At 44.5% G+C, this 15793-nt stretch overlaps 1 protein-coding gene across 1 annotated transcript; it reads right to left on the bottom strand.

Moving 5' to 3' along the window:
- Nucleotides 1–783: 783 nt before the first annotated feature.
- LOC126527470 (calcium-activated chloride channel regulator family member 3-like) lies at nucleotides 784–3702 on the bottom strand. The gene is made up of 2 exons (XM_050175301.1): nucleotides 3556–3702; nucleotides 784–1113 (listed from the first exon to the last, which is right to left on the bottom strand). The coding sequence occupies exons 1-2, from the start codon at nucleotides 3700–3702 to the stop codon at nucleotides 784–786; spliced, it is 477 nt and encodes a 158-aa protein (XP_050031258.1).
- Nucleotides 3703–15793: the final 12091 nt, after the last annotated feature.

Raw genomic sequence — 15793 nt, 5'->3', positions numbered from 1 at the left:
GGTATTTGAAGTAGCGATAACGTCGAGGGAGGCTATCGTTTTCAATGTCGACTCGTTTCACACTGCGTTAACTTCTGCGCGGAAGTTCCGTGGGTTCCTAATGACGCAGGGTGCCTATAGCACCTTGGTAGTAGCTTCAAGGTTTTATTTACCATTAACGAAGACATAGGGTGTAACATCTGAAGCATCTCAAACGAGGCTCCGGATTAATTTAACCTAACCGGATCTCTTCAAACCTGCAACCGCTACACGGTACATACCAGCACACCGTTATTTTCACATGCCGCACTCATCGAATCGAAATGCTGCTGCTACTGTAGGGAATCGCACTTGCCAGCTCTTGCTCAGTAGCCCAGCAATTAACGAACGCTAAGCGCTCGGCTGCTGTTTACCGCGGTGGCTGCAACGGCCCTTTCCTCCGTAATTCCATTCCTACCGTTTCTTAAGTAAGAAACGAGTGGGTAAATAAGAATAAATTATTGCCCTGCAACGTCTGCCGTATCACATATGCTGCGCTGAGTGTGATGCCTCGTAAATTTCGACTTGAGCACGGGAAACTTACCTTTCAGAATATAGTAATGTCCTTGATACGCTGGAATGGAGTTTCAGTTGTGGACAGCTTATGAAACCAAAGCCAAATATGATTCATGGCTACAGCAACTAAAATATTGCTCAAACAACATTTCATTGTTCATTTTTTCCATAAATATGTCATCGGTGGCCAGAAATAAAGGTCAGCAAGTTTTGCTTTCCTTGATGTGTCTTTTGGCCCCATTACAGAGTTCATATACTAAAAATGCGGAAATGGCGCTTGCCTGCGTTCTCCAATTTCTTTGCCGTCGAGTTGCCAATGGCGGCCAGAAACGCGGGCGTCACTTGAATGAAGTCTCCGGGTTCTCCGCAGCGTCTCTTCTGCACGGTGAACGGCCTGTCCCCGTGCAGCGCGGTGGGCTGGTCGACGCGCACGTCGCTCCTGTCGAAGAAGCCGGACGACAGGGCGCGGGCGCTGCCTCTCTTCGGCCAGGTCTTGGGAACCTCGACGGTCACGTGCTTGAAGTAGACGCGCCCATTGGTGGCCTTGTGCAGGAGCTCGGACGAAGACCGGAACAGAGCCTGTTGGTTTTTTCGCCAAAGTACCCGTTAAGGTAGTATAATATATATATATATATATATATATATATATATATATATATATATATATATATATATATATATATATTGTCACGTGGTAGTGACGTTAGAGAACACAGTAGCAGTACTGTGAAGGACAAAACTAGCTTTTATTGGGCGAACCTGTGCCCACAAAACAGGCTACACTTAAAGCACAACGATAGCGGCGAACACAGTCGGCGATCGTCGAAAAATCTGATCAGCGGGTCAAGCGCGTAGGCTTTTATAGAGCAGTCGTCGAATGTTCCAGGCTAATCGTTAGGACCCGCGTGCCTTCCACAAAGTTCTACACCATTCGTGTCACGCGATGAAATCAGATAACACAAGATTCGGCGACAACAGACAGCCGAGTAGAAGCATCGACAACTTTCCAGAAACTTCGGATACATGCAGGCGCGTCCCGCGCTGTGCGATTACATTTGTTAGGGGGCGAAACGTGGTCGCCCGATAAAGATAAGTACACGTGTCAATATATATATATATATATATATATATATATATATATATATATCGGCGAGTTAGCAAGTTGCTATCATTGGTTGTGGCGTGAAAAGATGAAAACTTGACAGAGGCAAACAAACACGAGACGAGTGCTGTCTTTTTGTCTCAGGCGCTTGTTAGGTTGATATGAGGATGATCCCATTACGGCAAATTCGAACTAAATTTACTAAATGAAAAACAAAGAAACTGCCACACTCGAATAGTCACGTTAGAGTATTTGATTTAGATACTGAAATGCCTTTAAGACTCTTGTAATGCCTGCTTCTGACTTTTTTTTTCCGAATGACCGTTACTTAATTTGGCTTGCGGTCTTGCACGAAGTTACTAAGAGGTTAATGACTGTTCTTTTGCGCGGATAATATAAGGTACTCGAACCGGCACTGCTGAAGCTGCAATGCTCTTTGCCTAAGGCGGACATTCTAAGTTCAACAAAACGACACACTGGTTCATTTTTAACAGAACTTCTAAAGAACTGTAAGGTTTTTTTGTATTGTTTCTTTGTTCCTTACTCTGCTTCTATTATTGCCTATTATTGCCACAGTCTGTATCTCCTTGCTGCCACTAAATGCGACTGTCTTATAGAATCGAAGAAGCCAAGATGGCTTACACTGTACAGAAGAAAGCTCGAAGGCCTACAGTATTGTCTATCGTACGTATTGCCTAATAAATTGGAATTTTCTAAGCAACTGACGAATTGTAGCAACGTGGCTACTATTCGACGCGTCATCTACAGTTATTATTGAAGAAACAAAAATGTGTTGAAAAATATCTAGCTCCTACGATTAAGCGCGCGACTTGCACATAAGTAGCAAGCTCAGAATTTAGTTGTTTCCTCTCGCGGTTTTTCCTCTGAAACTGAACTAAGGAAGAAGTAAGTAAAGTTTAAAAGTATTTTTGTTTATTCAAGGTTGAGTCTGCAGTGTGGGTATAACACCAGCTGAAAAATTACGTAGGCTACGCCGCTATACTATTTAGGAAAAAGTACATTTGATAGAGAAAAAGTTGGGCATACTGAAAATGTCATGAACTATAGTCGTATTGACATTAAACACCAAATGGGCTCAACCGAGCACACCTGTTAGATAAACTGACGCATTTGCTTTGGAACGAGCTGGTATGCTTATACACAGGAAGTTTCGCAAAGGTCAGTAAGAAATTTCGGGTAAATATCTAATGGTGAAAGATAATGTACGCAGATATAAGCATCTCTTCGTTCGCCAACGTAGGCGGCGGCCGTTGGAGACGACGCTGCGGAGAAGAATTTTGCAAAATGCGATATCGAAAGCTATAGCTTGATGGGGCAGAAGCACAGTTTCCGCAATCGTGTTCCCACAGCAAAGAAGTAGTACTAGTAAAAATCTGCATTCCAATTGACTAAAGTGCATCTGTGCGAGCTGGAGAGGCTAAGATTTTGCACGTTGTGGTACCCAAATGTAGCCGCTTTAGTACTGCGAAAAAATGTGAACACACCACCAAACCGCAAAAGTGCGGCGTGAACAGGAATGGTGGTATCGGCTAACGTAACAAAGGGCAACGTTAATCATCGCATTAATCAGCGTTTTGTTACTAATTTTCTTCACTCATGGCGGCTTAGGCAATGTATAAGTGAAACAAATAGGAGCAAGAAACATGCGCTTCCAGCCTCTCCACCTGAACATCACCTGTGCGTGCGTGCGTGCGTGCGTGCGTGCGTCCGTGGTCCGTGTGTGTGTGTGTGTGTGTGTGTGTGTGTGTGCGCGCGCGTGTGCGTGCGTGTGTGTGTGTGAAAAACAGGAAGACATCCGTCGTGCTCTGGTACCCTGTTATCTGTAACGAGGTGGTGTGAGCGCCAAAACACAGGACGAAGTGAAGTGAAGCTGTTGGAAGCGAGGAGTTCGTGCTTGCCTTGATGTTCTCAACGATGGACTCGTTGTAAGGAACGCTTTCGCTGATGGAAACCCATATGTCCTTGTAACCTCCGTCCGACGTGTCGATGTCCAGTGACGCCGCAGTTGTCAGAAAACACAGGAGGGTGGCAGCTATTCTAAGCATCCTGCTCATTTCGCAGCTTAAGGGACTGAAACATAAGAAGAAGAATATCGAAAAAGCATAGTAGTTACACAAGCAAGGGGAGGTAGTGTTTAAGGCACCGAAAACTACCTCAGCCCAGGTGCCCAACTCGGCCAAGCCAAATAAATACTACTTCTACTACTACTACTGCTACTTAAACCTCGCAATACCCCGAACCTAATTCTACAAAAAGAATTAAAAGTTGTTGACCTTTATTGCTGACCACAGAGAGTGCCCATTCGCAAGAATAGAAAACAATGAAAAGTTGAGTCAAAACGTAATTAGCATAGAAGCAGCAAAATGCGCCATAGAACACGACGAACGAAAAAGGAGGCTGAGACGATTTCGACGTGCGGTCTTGCTTGTCCCTCATGTTCTCTGGAGTCATTTGCTGCTATAACGAACTAACTAGCCCAACCATACGTCTTGACAAGCTAGCACAGTAATTATTTAATTAATAAGAAATTGGTTTTATGAATTATCCATAACTGAACTTGACTCTAGCATACGTTATTACCTCAGGGGTTTTACTCGCGAAAACCACGACATGATTATGAGGCACGCTGTACTGGGGGATTCCCGGTTAATTTGGACCACTGTATTTATTTTAAACTAATCGCCGCCATAACAATGCGACTGTCACTGTCGGGAGTCGAAGCCGCCACGTCATGTTTAGCTGCACAATACCATAACCGCTAGCCACCATGGCAGATTGGACAAAGCAAACGAGGGACCGCCAAGCACGCCTACCAGATTTTTTCCTTCTTATTTCTATGGTTTCATTACAAGTGCTTCGCAATAGGTGCGATGCTTTTCTTTATCTTGCAAGCCTCCGTTGGCGTGCATTATTATTTGCATATCAAGCATTCCTTTGCCCATACTGGACCTGTTTGAACGTACCTTGGTTGTGGAAACGCCCTCCCTCTCGACATCATCACAACTACCGTTCGTCAGCGCTGTGTTGGAGCGCATCACCGCAGTTTAAGCACATACGACGTGACGTAGATGCGATGCGATGGCCCAATGTCGCATTCATGCAAAACGCGGCTGCTAAACTAGCTTTCATTCACTGAAGGTTGGCAGGCACTGAATACGCTACTTACCTCGGCTCTCTCTTGAACACTAAGCGAAAGATAAGTAAATCCCTACGCACATGTGAGTAGTAATGTTAACATGATATACCTTGACCACTTGCTGACACAAGGAGGGCAGCCTTTATTGTATTTTTTGACACCTGTATTTGTTCTTGCCATTTTGGCAAGAACAAATACAAATACACAGGGCGGAACAAAAATACAAATATGACAGGGCGGAACTTCGGGTAGAAATGGCGTTTTTCTTTAGCTTGTTCGGGGTGAAACCATTGAGAATTATCTGGGTTTTCCGAAAGAAACCAAGGACCCTACGTATACAGTTTGCGTGTGTGCGCGTGTGAGTGTGTGTTTCTCTTTAAACACTTTTTTAAACCTACGAGAGTTACTCGAATTACATCACTACACGTTGTTTATGTGCCCAGGTGGATATCACTTGCAAGAAAAAAACATCAATCCTCTCAGTAATTAAACTAATCACATTAATTCATTTCTTAGTCACAAACTTTACGGTGGATGTTTATATCGGAAAGTCGAAGGTGGCCGTATCAAGAGTCTCGTTACGGGTTTCTATACTTTGGAATGGCCACGTAGACCGAAATCACAGGCGCAAAATTATTCCTTCGATTTGCCTGATTATGCGCGTGGCACCGCGAAGCACGGTTCGGGTGCAGTGCCCACGTGACTTGAAAGGGTCGCGTTGATGCTGATGCTGATTGGCGCCTTGCGCGGCTCCAACTTGAACGCACGTTGCCTTCAACAGCAGGGGCGAGACGGATCGCCATCTCGTGGTATGGCGAAGCTTTATTTTACGCTGCCCTACAACTACGTCACAGGAGGGCTGCACCGCGAGCCGCACTTCGCGATTCCGCGGGCGTAATTAGGTGAGTTTAACAGGAAGTTCGATGGCAGCTATCTTCATCTACCTCGCCATTTCGAAATGGGGAAACACAGGTATAGACATTTGAGATTGCTGCCTTCAACTTTCTAATACATGCAGACACGTGTCGCAATTTGTGTAACTAAAAAGGTAATTAATCTAATTGGTTTATTTCGTTTGTTGATTGCCCTAGCATCTCTTGCACATGATGTCCGCCTGGGCAGGTAATTAGTCTGTAGCAATATCGCTCGAGTAAATATTGCAGGCCTTTTATAAGTGTTCGAATAAAAGAAACAAGCAGTGTACACGAATGGAGCCAATGTAATTTTTCATTGCTGTCTTACTCTCTCTCTCTCTCTCTCTCTCTCTCTGTCAATAATATAAATTTTCGCAAGAACGCTGAATGTTTTCTTTAAAGCTTGCCTTCAACATTTGATGAGGCATACTATATCCCTTTGAATATGACGAACCTCGCAAAAATCGGTTCACTAGATGCGGGTGAGAAGGCTGTCTCCTATGCTTTTGACCGAAGCCGCCGAAGAAAAGCTTACCCTCAAAGTGGGAACCACATTAAACACTGCGATGCTTTTGTTCTTTGTTTTTTTTTTTCTCCGAATTTTGAGCAGCTGTACGCCAAATTTTCTCTCTTTTTTTAACTTTATAGGCGTCACTAATTAAGTTCGCCAATTCGTCAAACACTGGGATCTACGTCATTATGTAACTGAGAAAATTTCGAGCTTAAGAGAACGGTTCTCCGCTTGGGCACTACATAACGACTATTCATGTTGCACAGTTTCTTTTTAACCTGACTTTTTCAGATAGTGTACTTCTAATCCCTGAACTGGATCGCCCCAGCTACACTGCAAGTAATGTCCCAGACGGGTATTGCTTGCAAGCGATATCTGAATGCCTAATTTATTACATAACAAATATATATATATATATATATATATATATATATATATATATATATATATATATAGGTAAGTTTGAAATAATCTACGGCACGTATTGCAATTCATGAATTGAGCCGGTAAAATTGCGTGCCGTATTCACTTGGTGCGAACTTTTAAAGAAGGCACCGCTATTGAAATATGCGCCCTCATACCTGGAATAAAAATAATCCTCTGCTGTCTTACTTACTTTTCTGTCCACAGACCGTTTTACACATTGAAGCACCAAAGTAACTGGACTGTGAATATATATCGTCGCACACTTGGGAAATGAATATCTCGAATTCTTGGTGTCATCCTAAGAATTTGCTACAGGCACATGGGCTCTGTGCGCTCATCTGCTACAATTCGTGAAATTGATATATGTGCTGTAAAGTACTTATATAAAAACTTAATTAGCGCAGATTTGTTAAGTAGTCGATCACGCGTTTCAGTTTCTCACGCCAGTAATATCCGCCTCTTCAAGCAATCCCGCTCAAGGACTAGAATTGTGCTATCTACTACAGATGATTTTTTTTTCAATTCTGTATAGTAAAAAAAGAAAGAAAAGCAACTAGCATACACAAATAAAGCTTACTCTCATCAGGCAGTTGATGTCCCTATTTTAATCACATAGGCTGCACGAAACACAGAAAGCTGCACGCTCCCCATTGCTAGACGCATAATTATAGTATGGAGAGTCAAATGTTTTAGTAAATATTGAGTTAAAGTGATAAATAAAGAAAATTAAACCACAAAATTTGCAACCTGCCAACTCTGCACCCGAAACAGACCGCGCATTCCTATAAGCTGCACCTTTCTGCTCATTAAAGCGAATAAATAATTTTCAACTTCCGTTATATTATCCAATTCTTTACGTGAGCATGGTTTATATTGCAGTGTAAAATACCAATTTTGCCTAATCTAGATTATGCTTACAGTTTGCGAAATTGTGACGCCATCTCATTTCTATTCTTTTTTATTTCCGTAACCTTCCTTTCTTGTGTGTCTAAATGGCACGTTAGACCTTTTTTTATCCTTTCAATAAGCGACAGTTACTATAAAAAATGCAAAGAGATACATCTGAGTGGGAAAACGCGAAGTACCCAGCATTTATTTGTAAGAAGCACAATAAGATATTGTTAGTCTATGGGTATTGGCTACATACGCACCTGTGTAATCCTAGTTGAGGCGCAAGCCAATCCACGATTTCCTACGTGGAAGCGGCACAGGTGCGGTGGCCGCTGCTTACTCCACCGTTGGCGAGACAACAAAGTTTGGCGCGCGGATGCTCACTGATCATTTATATTATCTATTCGCTAGCAGATAACGTGCAGGTCCTATCAGTCCCTCTTCACAACGCCGCTACCCGATGCCAATTGAAGGGGGGCGTGTTGAGTGGCGGGCAAAACAGAACAAAATACTTAGTACCGATTCACCAAGGGCTCAGAAATCATTTTCTGATAACGGGTCTGCCAGGAACTTGTGCCGGGTAACACGAGATACCGTACTTTTTCGAATATAAGCAAACTTTTTTTATCTTCATTAGTACAATATGAGATTATTGCTAATCAGTTCAGAAGAAAACGCTGCAAACAGCTGTTGCAGCTTCGGCGAGTCAGAAATTCTTCGAATTAGAAAAAGACCTCGTAAAGTTACGGTGAGACAAAAACAAAAATGTGTTTGGGATTCAATGTCTCGTCTAGGCACTATACCTGCACTCTTCTTGCTATCGGTCGCAGCGTTACGCAAAGTTACGACGTCTTTTAAGCCCACAACAAATTCATTTTGTCACATGATTTTCATGGAATAAATCCACTACGATGCCTTGAAATACGTGTGTTCCTAAGTGTGGTTTGCACATAGTAACACCCACAATGAGTAAAGTATTTTCATACGCTAAAGAACACCTTTTGTCATGTTAGGACAGATCAAGGTGGAATAATGGTCAGAAGAAACAAGTCAGTCCAAATTTTTAAACAGATAAACTACCAGAAGATAGTACGATATTGCCAAGTAGTAGTGACGGCGAAGAAAGCAGCAAAACTGAAAATGACGAAACTAGCGTTTTATCGGCGAACTTGTGCCCTCAAGAACAGGCTACACTCAAAGAAGGGTGACAGCGGCTAACACAGTCGGCGATCGTCGAAAATCTTTTCAGCGGGTCAAGCGCGTTGGTTTTTATACATCAGTCATCGAAGCTTCCAGAGTAGTCGCAGGTGCCCACGTGTGCCCAAGGTTGTTCCGCCCGCGCGGAACAACCTTCTTGTGTCGCTTGTGTCTGGGAGTGGCGTTCACGAACGCATACTCCTACCGTATGGCAATGGCCGAGAGCCCGATGTGCGACTCCTGTGCGTGCGAGGAGACCATCGAGCACCCATTGTGTACCTGCCCTCGCTACGATGTCCAACGCCTCTCTCTGCGGACAACTTTACGCCGACTGGACTCGAGACCATTCACCGAGTCAAAGATACTCGGACCGTGGCCACACCCGTCACTGGCTCGAAAAGCGATTCTTGCACTAGTGCAGTACGTGAAGTGCACCGGCTTGAGAGACCGTTTATGGTGTCCTTGTGTATGGTGTCCCTCCCACACGTACTCAGTGCTTATTTTCTCCCTTTCTTCCTCTTTCTGTTCCCCTTTCCCCCACCCCCAGTGTAGGGTAGCAAACCGGATGCTGTTCTGGTTGCCCTCCCTGCCTTTCCCATCCTTGTTCTCTCTCTCTTTCTCTCTCTCTCTCTCTGTGTGTCTACACCATTCGTGTCGCGCATACATGACATCAGATTAAACAAGATTCGGTGACAACAGACAGCCGGATAGATCCATCGATAACTTTCGAGAAACTTCCGAGACATGCAGGCACATCCTGGGCTGTGCGACACTTTTAGGCAATGAAACGTGGTCACCCCGTAAAGATAAACACGTACATGTGTCAATATACTGAAGATGCGTGTGTGCGACTATATATATATATACACATACCAATGGGTCAGCTTCTAGTTGAACCTTGAAACTAAGGCACATTGGGGCGTTGTCAGAGAATTACTTTTTATTAGGAAGTGGAACTTTCTTGGCAACTGAATTCATTATACAAAGCTTTTCAGCAAACCTATAAAAAAAATTCAGAATTGTGCGTGACAGATTGCACAAATCTAGTTCATAAGCAGGTCTACTCGAAGAGACGGACATTACTTGCACAAAAAATTGCAATGCATAATAGACTAATTAGCAGAAAAACACTTTTTAAGTTTAGAACTAATTACCTTATTGCATATATTGCAATTTACAAATTCCAAATTCTACACCGACCACCACACCAGCCGTGGAGTAGCACAAGGTGGCGTTTCGAACCCGGTTTTGTTTCACCTCGCTCTGATTTGGCTGGCCGGCATCCCTGACACAGTCGGTCAGTCTGTCAGTTTACGCAGATGACATCTGCATCTGGGCTTCAGGACTACCTTAAAAGGTTAACAGCACACACAGACGGCGAGAGACAGAAGAACAGGACACAGCGCTAAGATGTTCTTCTCTCTGTCACCGTCTGTGCATGCTGTTAACCTTTTCAGATGCATTACCAACTATCCCACCAAGCCATCCTTGTGAACTTCAGGAGTAACTCGCCCGCAGGTTCGCGCAAGGTTACAAAAGGCTGGAACGATGACGTCTACTTATCTTCAGAAACAAGACCTCAGAGTTTCAACAGAAAAATGTGCATTAGTCGCCTTCATGCGAAAATCGATGACTGCATACCCGGTGTCTATTAATCGCCAGCCTATCTTGTACAAGAGAGCCCATCGGTTATTACGGATTATTGTTGACCGCGACCTCTCCTGGAGCCCCATGTATCTTACCTAAGGAAGTGACTCCTCTCGATTAGTCAGCTTTTCCAAGCCATTGCTGGTAAAGCATGGGGACCGTCGGTGTGTTCTATGCTTCAATCGTACACAGCGCTGTTCATGGGTTTGTGGCATTACAGCACTCCGGTACTGTCAAGCACCCGGAGGACAAATCCGGGTTCAAAACGCCACCTAATGGTACTCCACGGCTGGTGTTGTGGTCGGTGTAGAATTTAGAATTTTCAAATTGCAATATATGCAATAAGGTAATTAGTTATAAACTTAAAAAGAGCATGCAAGCTCAAGCGCTTGGAAGCTGTCTCGGTCTGCCGCGATGCGCTTCAACAGCCGCGACAATTTTCAAAGCTAGGGAACATCCCATCAGTACGTATATCGTCACAGACGCCCTTAGAAATCATCTTCGTCACCTTTCCCGACTCCAGCCTCAACGCCTTGCTTACCTGTAGGAAAGTACACCAGAGGCAACTTTTTCGGACATTGTAGCCAGGTACTGATCCTCTCTTCCATTTGATTTTACACATGCACCCACATCACCTTGTCCTTTCTAGTGTCTCTGGCAGCCACAAGGGCGGCGTTCCAAACCAGGAGTTGGGAAGAAGCCCGACTTGCCTATTTGTGCCATGAATCGAGCCGCCCTAAATCTATATACTGCATGATTCATACTCCATTCGAGTACACATTTATAAAGATGGCTCTTCGACTCTAGCAGCTCTACTCATGCGTTAGCCATTCCGTCGATGTCAATCTCCAAGAAGTTCAAAGTCAGTCACGTCACAACATCAAGTGGATCCGAACTTTCCGCCCTCCGTAGCGCAGCGCTATATGTGCAGCAGCAATCACCAAATTATTGGGCTATATTTTGTGATTCAAAGGCAGCCCTGCAATTACTCTTATCAGCGCTGCGCCGCAGCCCAAGTAAACAATTGGTAGCAGAGATACGATTACGCTACTATCAAGCGGTGGATGGAGGCCACGACATTGCATTTCAGTGGCTACCCGGGCACTGTAACATTGCCGGCAATGAAAGTGCCGACAAAGCTGTCTGTGAGGCACATGATGTGTGTGAAAGCACCTCGATACCATTGTCGAGCACGGATGCAGCACGGCAGCTCAGCTGTCTTGCCCGTATTATTACTGTAAGAAAATGGAACGCACCAGAGTTCACCAAGCGGCGCCTATATGCCATGGACCCACATATGGCATTGCAACTTTTACCTGGCTATAACCGACAGGAAGAAACGCAACTGCGTCGCTTGCGAGTAGAAGTTACTTTCACAAATGCCTACTCATTCCTAATTGTAATGGCGGACAGTCCCAATTACAGCAGATGTGGTGTCGAAGAAACGACCAGACCTATCCTGTGTGACTGCGCTACATACGAAGATGAGAGGAGCGCCCTTCGGACAGCTTTGGGGCGCTTAGATGACAGGCCCTTCACAGAGGAGAAGATGGGCCAGTGGCGTCGTGCGTCTGCTATGTGCAAGACAACAAAGGCGCTGGCGCGTTTCTTGAAATGCACCAGCCCGTATGACCGCCTGTGAGCGACTCAGCGATGAACGCTTATGTGTGTAACACCGCAAACTGTGAACTTCTTTCTTCCTTCTCTTTCAGTCCACTTACCCCCTGCCACAGAGCATGGTAGCCTACCATGCTCAGCCTGGTTAACCTCCCTGTCTTTATCGTATGACCTCTCTCTCACAAACTGTACAGTTCACAAATTCTGCAAATTCTAAATTTACAAATTCTACAAATATTGCAATTACACGTACACCGTTTAAAATTCGTAAATTGCAATTTTTGCCGTGAAGTATGAATTAAATGTAATTAGCAAATTTTCGTTATACAGCTAATAAACATTTGTTCCAATTTTCTGTGCAATACGAGTAATGCCCAGCTCTACGAATATTTCATCTTATGTGCCATAAAATATTAAATTAAGAAGGTAATTAGCAATATTTAATTTGTTGGACATGTGTCTCGATTTCTCGTGCAGGCAATGTCAACCGCTATGAATAATAAAGCTCAAGGGCTAGAATTATTTCGTCTGGAATAGGCCACGCATCTTTAAAAGCTCCGTAGAACTTCAAAAAAAAAATCACCGCTAAAGAGATAGAGAGAGAGACAGAGAGAGAGAGAGAGATGCAAATGAGAGAACTGCAGGGAGGTTAACCAGAGGTAAAGCTTCCGGTTTGCTACCCTGCACTAAGGGAAGGGAAAGGGGAAGTAGAAAGGGAATGAAGAGCGGCGACCAATCACCGCCCAGGCAATCTGTGCAGATGGTTAACCGGTGAAGCTGGAACGTGCGGTCCCGGTGTTTGTCACTTCGCTAATCCCGACGATTCGTTAAACCACGGCTTGGTAGGCTGGCGGATCCTCGGTACGCAGCCGCTGCTTGCGTTCGGCTGCACGAGCCTGTTCTTGTACCCGGTCTGCAGCATCGACACGGCGCAGAAGAGCTCGTTCCCAGTTCTGCTCGTGGCGTTGCTGGTCGAAGGCTGCCTGCTCCTCAGGAGTACGTATGACGCGTCGTCTATACCCGCTTCGGAGCCGGAAAGAAACTCCTGTGCGCGCGCTCGGCTGCCACGGAGAGCAACGACGTCACTACTGCCGCAGCCAATCGCGCGCCTCTCTTTCTCGTTTCTTCTTCTTGTTTTTCGCACATGCGCATGGGGTTGCGCCGGAGGAGTTTTCGGCGTACAGGCGACAGACGGGCGAACGATTAGGCTAGCCATTTACAGCTTCGCTGTAATATAACGCGATTTTACTGGGGTTTCGCCCGCAGGGCAGGCCTACATCTCACGGCCGAAACGTCATTAAGGTCGCGTTACTGATATATATATATATATATATATATATTAGCGGAATATTTTGTGTTTTTCTTGGTTTCATATGGTTGTGGCTATGTAAATATGCGGGTGTTTCAGCGACCACTTTGAATTCTTTTTTATGTTCCATTTGTGTCTCAGCGTGCTTCTTTGTAGATTGTATGCTAAAACACTAATAAGTATGGATTAACAACTGGCCCGAACCAACGCTTTGAACGACAGGGCATTTTTACCTCAAGTTTCACGGCGAATACCTCGTAAATGACGACATCCACACAAATATATTAAAGTCGATATGCCTTGCAGTCTTACCCGCTAAAATTTCTGAATTGCAATACGTGCTATAAAGTAGTTAAAAACTTAATTAGCGAGTTTTTTGCTTGGTCAATTAAGCACTTCAATTGTTTGTTCAAATAATATCCACCTCTTCCAGTAGATCAGCTCATGTACTAAAACTGTGCTATCTGCCATGGACTTTCTTTATTTGAAGATGTTCACTTGTACCGTATGTTACACGCCGACTGCATGGGTCCCTGCAAACGCTGTGTTGAATCAGAGAGGCTGAAATGCTACTGGGCACTTAGTGCGCAATGCATTGTCGTATTTGTGTTGTAAGCAGCAACTCTACTTGGGTATGCTGGATTAGGTAGGTGGGCAATAACAGCAGTTTGCAACAAAATATCACCCTGTCTCTGCGTATTCTGCGCCACTCAATGGCAAGCGTACTAATAAACAAGGGATCGAGAGATAATGCAACGGACCTCGAAAATCGCCTTCATAGAGGCTTCGTGCTGATAAGCAAATTCCTATGTTTCGAGCCATACCACAGAATAACCGGACCCCGTAGCAGCTAGACTGGTCGTGTGTAACAAAGGAATAGTTCCATGATGGGTGTGCATTGTTCGATGATTGGTCTTGGGCCAACGCCTCTTCCTTCGAAAATCAGGATCACACCCCCATTCGCAGCAGTGAGCGCCCAATACTCGACACAAAATGGCACGTCCTTGGTTGATCTCCCTGCCTTTCCCTCTTCTCTCTCGATCTCGGCACGAACAGCGATATTTATTTATTTATTTATTTATTTATTTATTTATTTATTTATTTATCTTATATTGAGTGAATTGTCATTGATCACTCTAAGATATGACCGCGCTGTGAGCTTTGCAGCAACTTCCAAGGGTAGTTGCACTATCAGTGCATGCATACACGCAAAAGCAGAACTTTGGTGGGCACACGCAGTGTGGTGGTCGCTGTGCACTTATCCGAATGTCTGTCTAACTGTTGTTGCTCGCCGCCCACGCCGATGTCTGCACGTAGTTGTTACAGTTTTCATGTCAGTAATACGTTTTCAATATTGTACAATTTGCATTTGCTTCATTTAGACAATCAATAACTTGAAACCCGAGGCGCCAATCGAGAATACAAGTGCCATGTCGTGCCTCCTTCATAAGGCCGTTGTGGTGCGCCGATATAATATGCTAAGGCAAAGCGTTACCTCACAGTCGGTTTGGCGAGGCAGAGAATAAGAAAGATGACAAGGAAGTGAAGTTCAGCAAATTACTTCACATGTTTTTTTTTTTTTTTTTTTTGCTAGATCGGGACAGGAATGTAAACGATAGCATCGCCATATCATTGGCTTTAAGAAACGTTGGGCTCTTTATTACAGGCCTAATAAAAGAACGAAAGAGGGCAGCCAGGTTATCCCGTTCAGTGACAGGAAAGCTAGCTTTCCGCAGAGGCCGGTATTGCCAAGGTAGTGGTTTTCCCGCTAAATTTAGCCATTTTAAGCGCTGTCCAGCGGAAAATTTTGCTCGCTTGCGGGCGGTGGTTCATTTTAGCCGTTTTCAAGTAAGGTTCACTTCTTTTCTGGTGGTATCAAAACTTAAACATAACATTTTTTGACAATTATTCGTGCTTCCTGTTTTGCAAACATGCAGCTTGTCCATGCCTTTTTGGAAGTAAGAGGGAATCATGATCATCATTCACAAACACTGCGCTTCGAATTTTTTCCTCTATATCTCCGCGCCTCTTCTGAACAGGTCTAGCAGTTTCGGTAGTCCGTAGCAGTTTCACTCTTCCCCATTTTCGTACATGCACATTATAGGGGTTTCTGTCTCTTCAAATGGCCGCGGTGAAATACATCCAGAAATTCCATTGGCTATTTTCGCTTTATTAGTGCCAGTGCTGCCGTAGTACAGTACGGGTGCTGAGCGTTTTTGAGCCAGCCTATTGTGAATAAAACTAAGTTAAACGGCAGAATGTCCACTGAGATGACAAATGCCATCCTCGCTGTGCGGGTCCGTCTCCAAAGAAACGATAACTACTGCTTCAGCTACACGCTGTTCGAGCACGTTGTTCGAGCGATCTGCACGACGGAGCACTGCAGGGCCTGCAATGACACCGTCCAACTAGCCATGCCAGTGAACAAATACACACAGAGGACGTGCGTCCACATCAAGATGAAGCGGAGGACATTTTTTTCTGTAAT

This window comes from Dermacentor andersoni, chromosome 9 (assembly GCF_023375885.2).
Source record: "Dermacentor andersoni chromosome 9, qqDerAnde1_hic_scaffold, whole genome shotgun sequence".
NCBI classification, from domain to species: Eukaryota; Metazoa; Arthropoda; class Arachnida; order Ixodida; family Ixodidae; genus Dermacentor; species Dermacentor andersoni.
The sequence above is the reverse complement of the archived record's forward strand: the minus strand, read 5'-3'. Positions and strand labels throughout refer to the sequence as shown.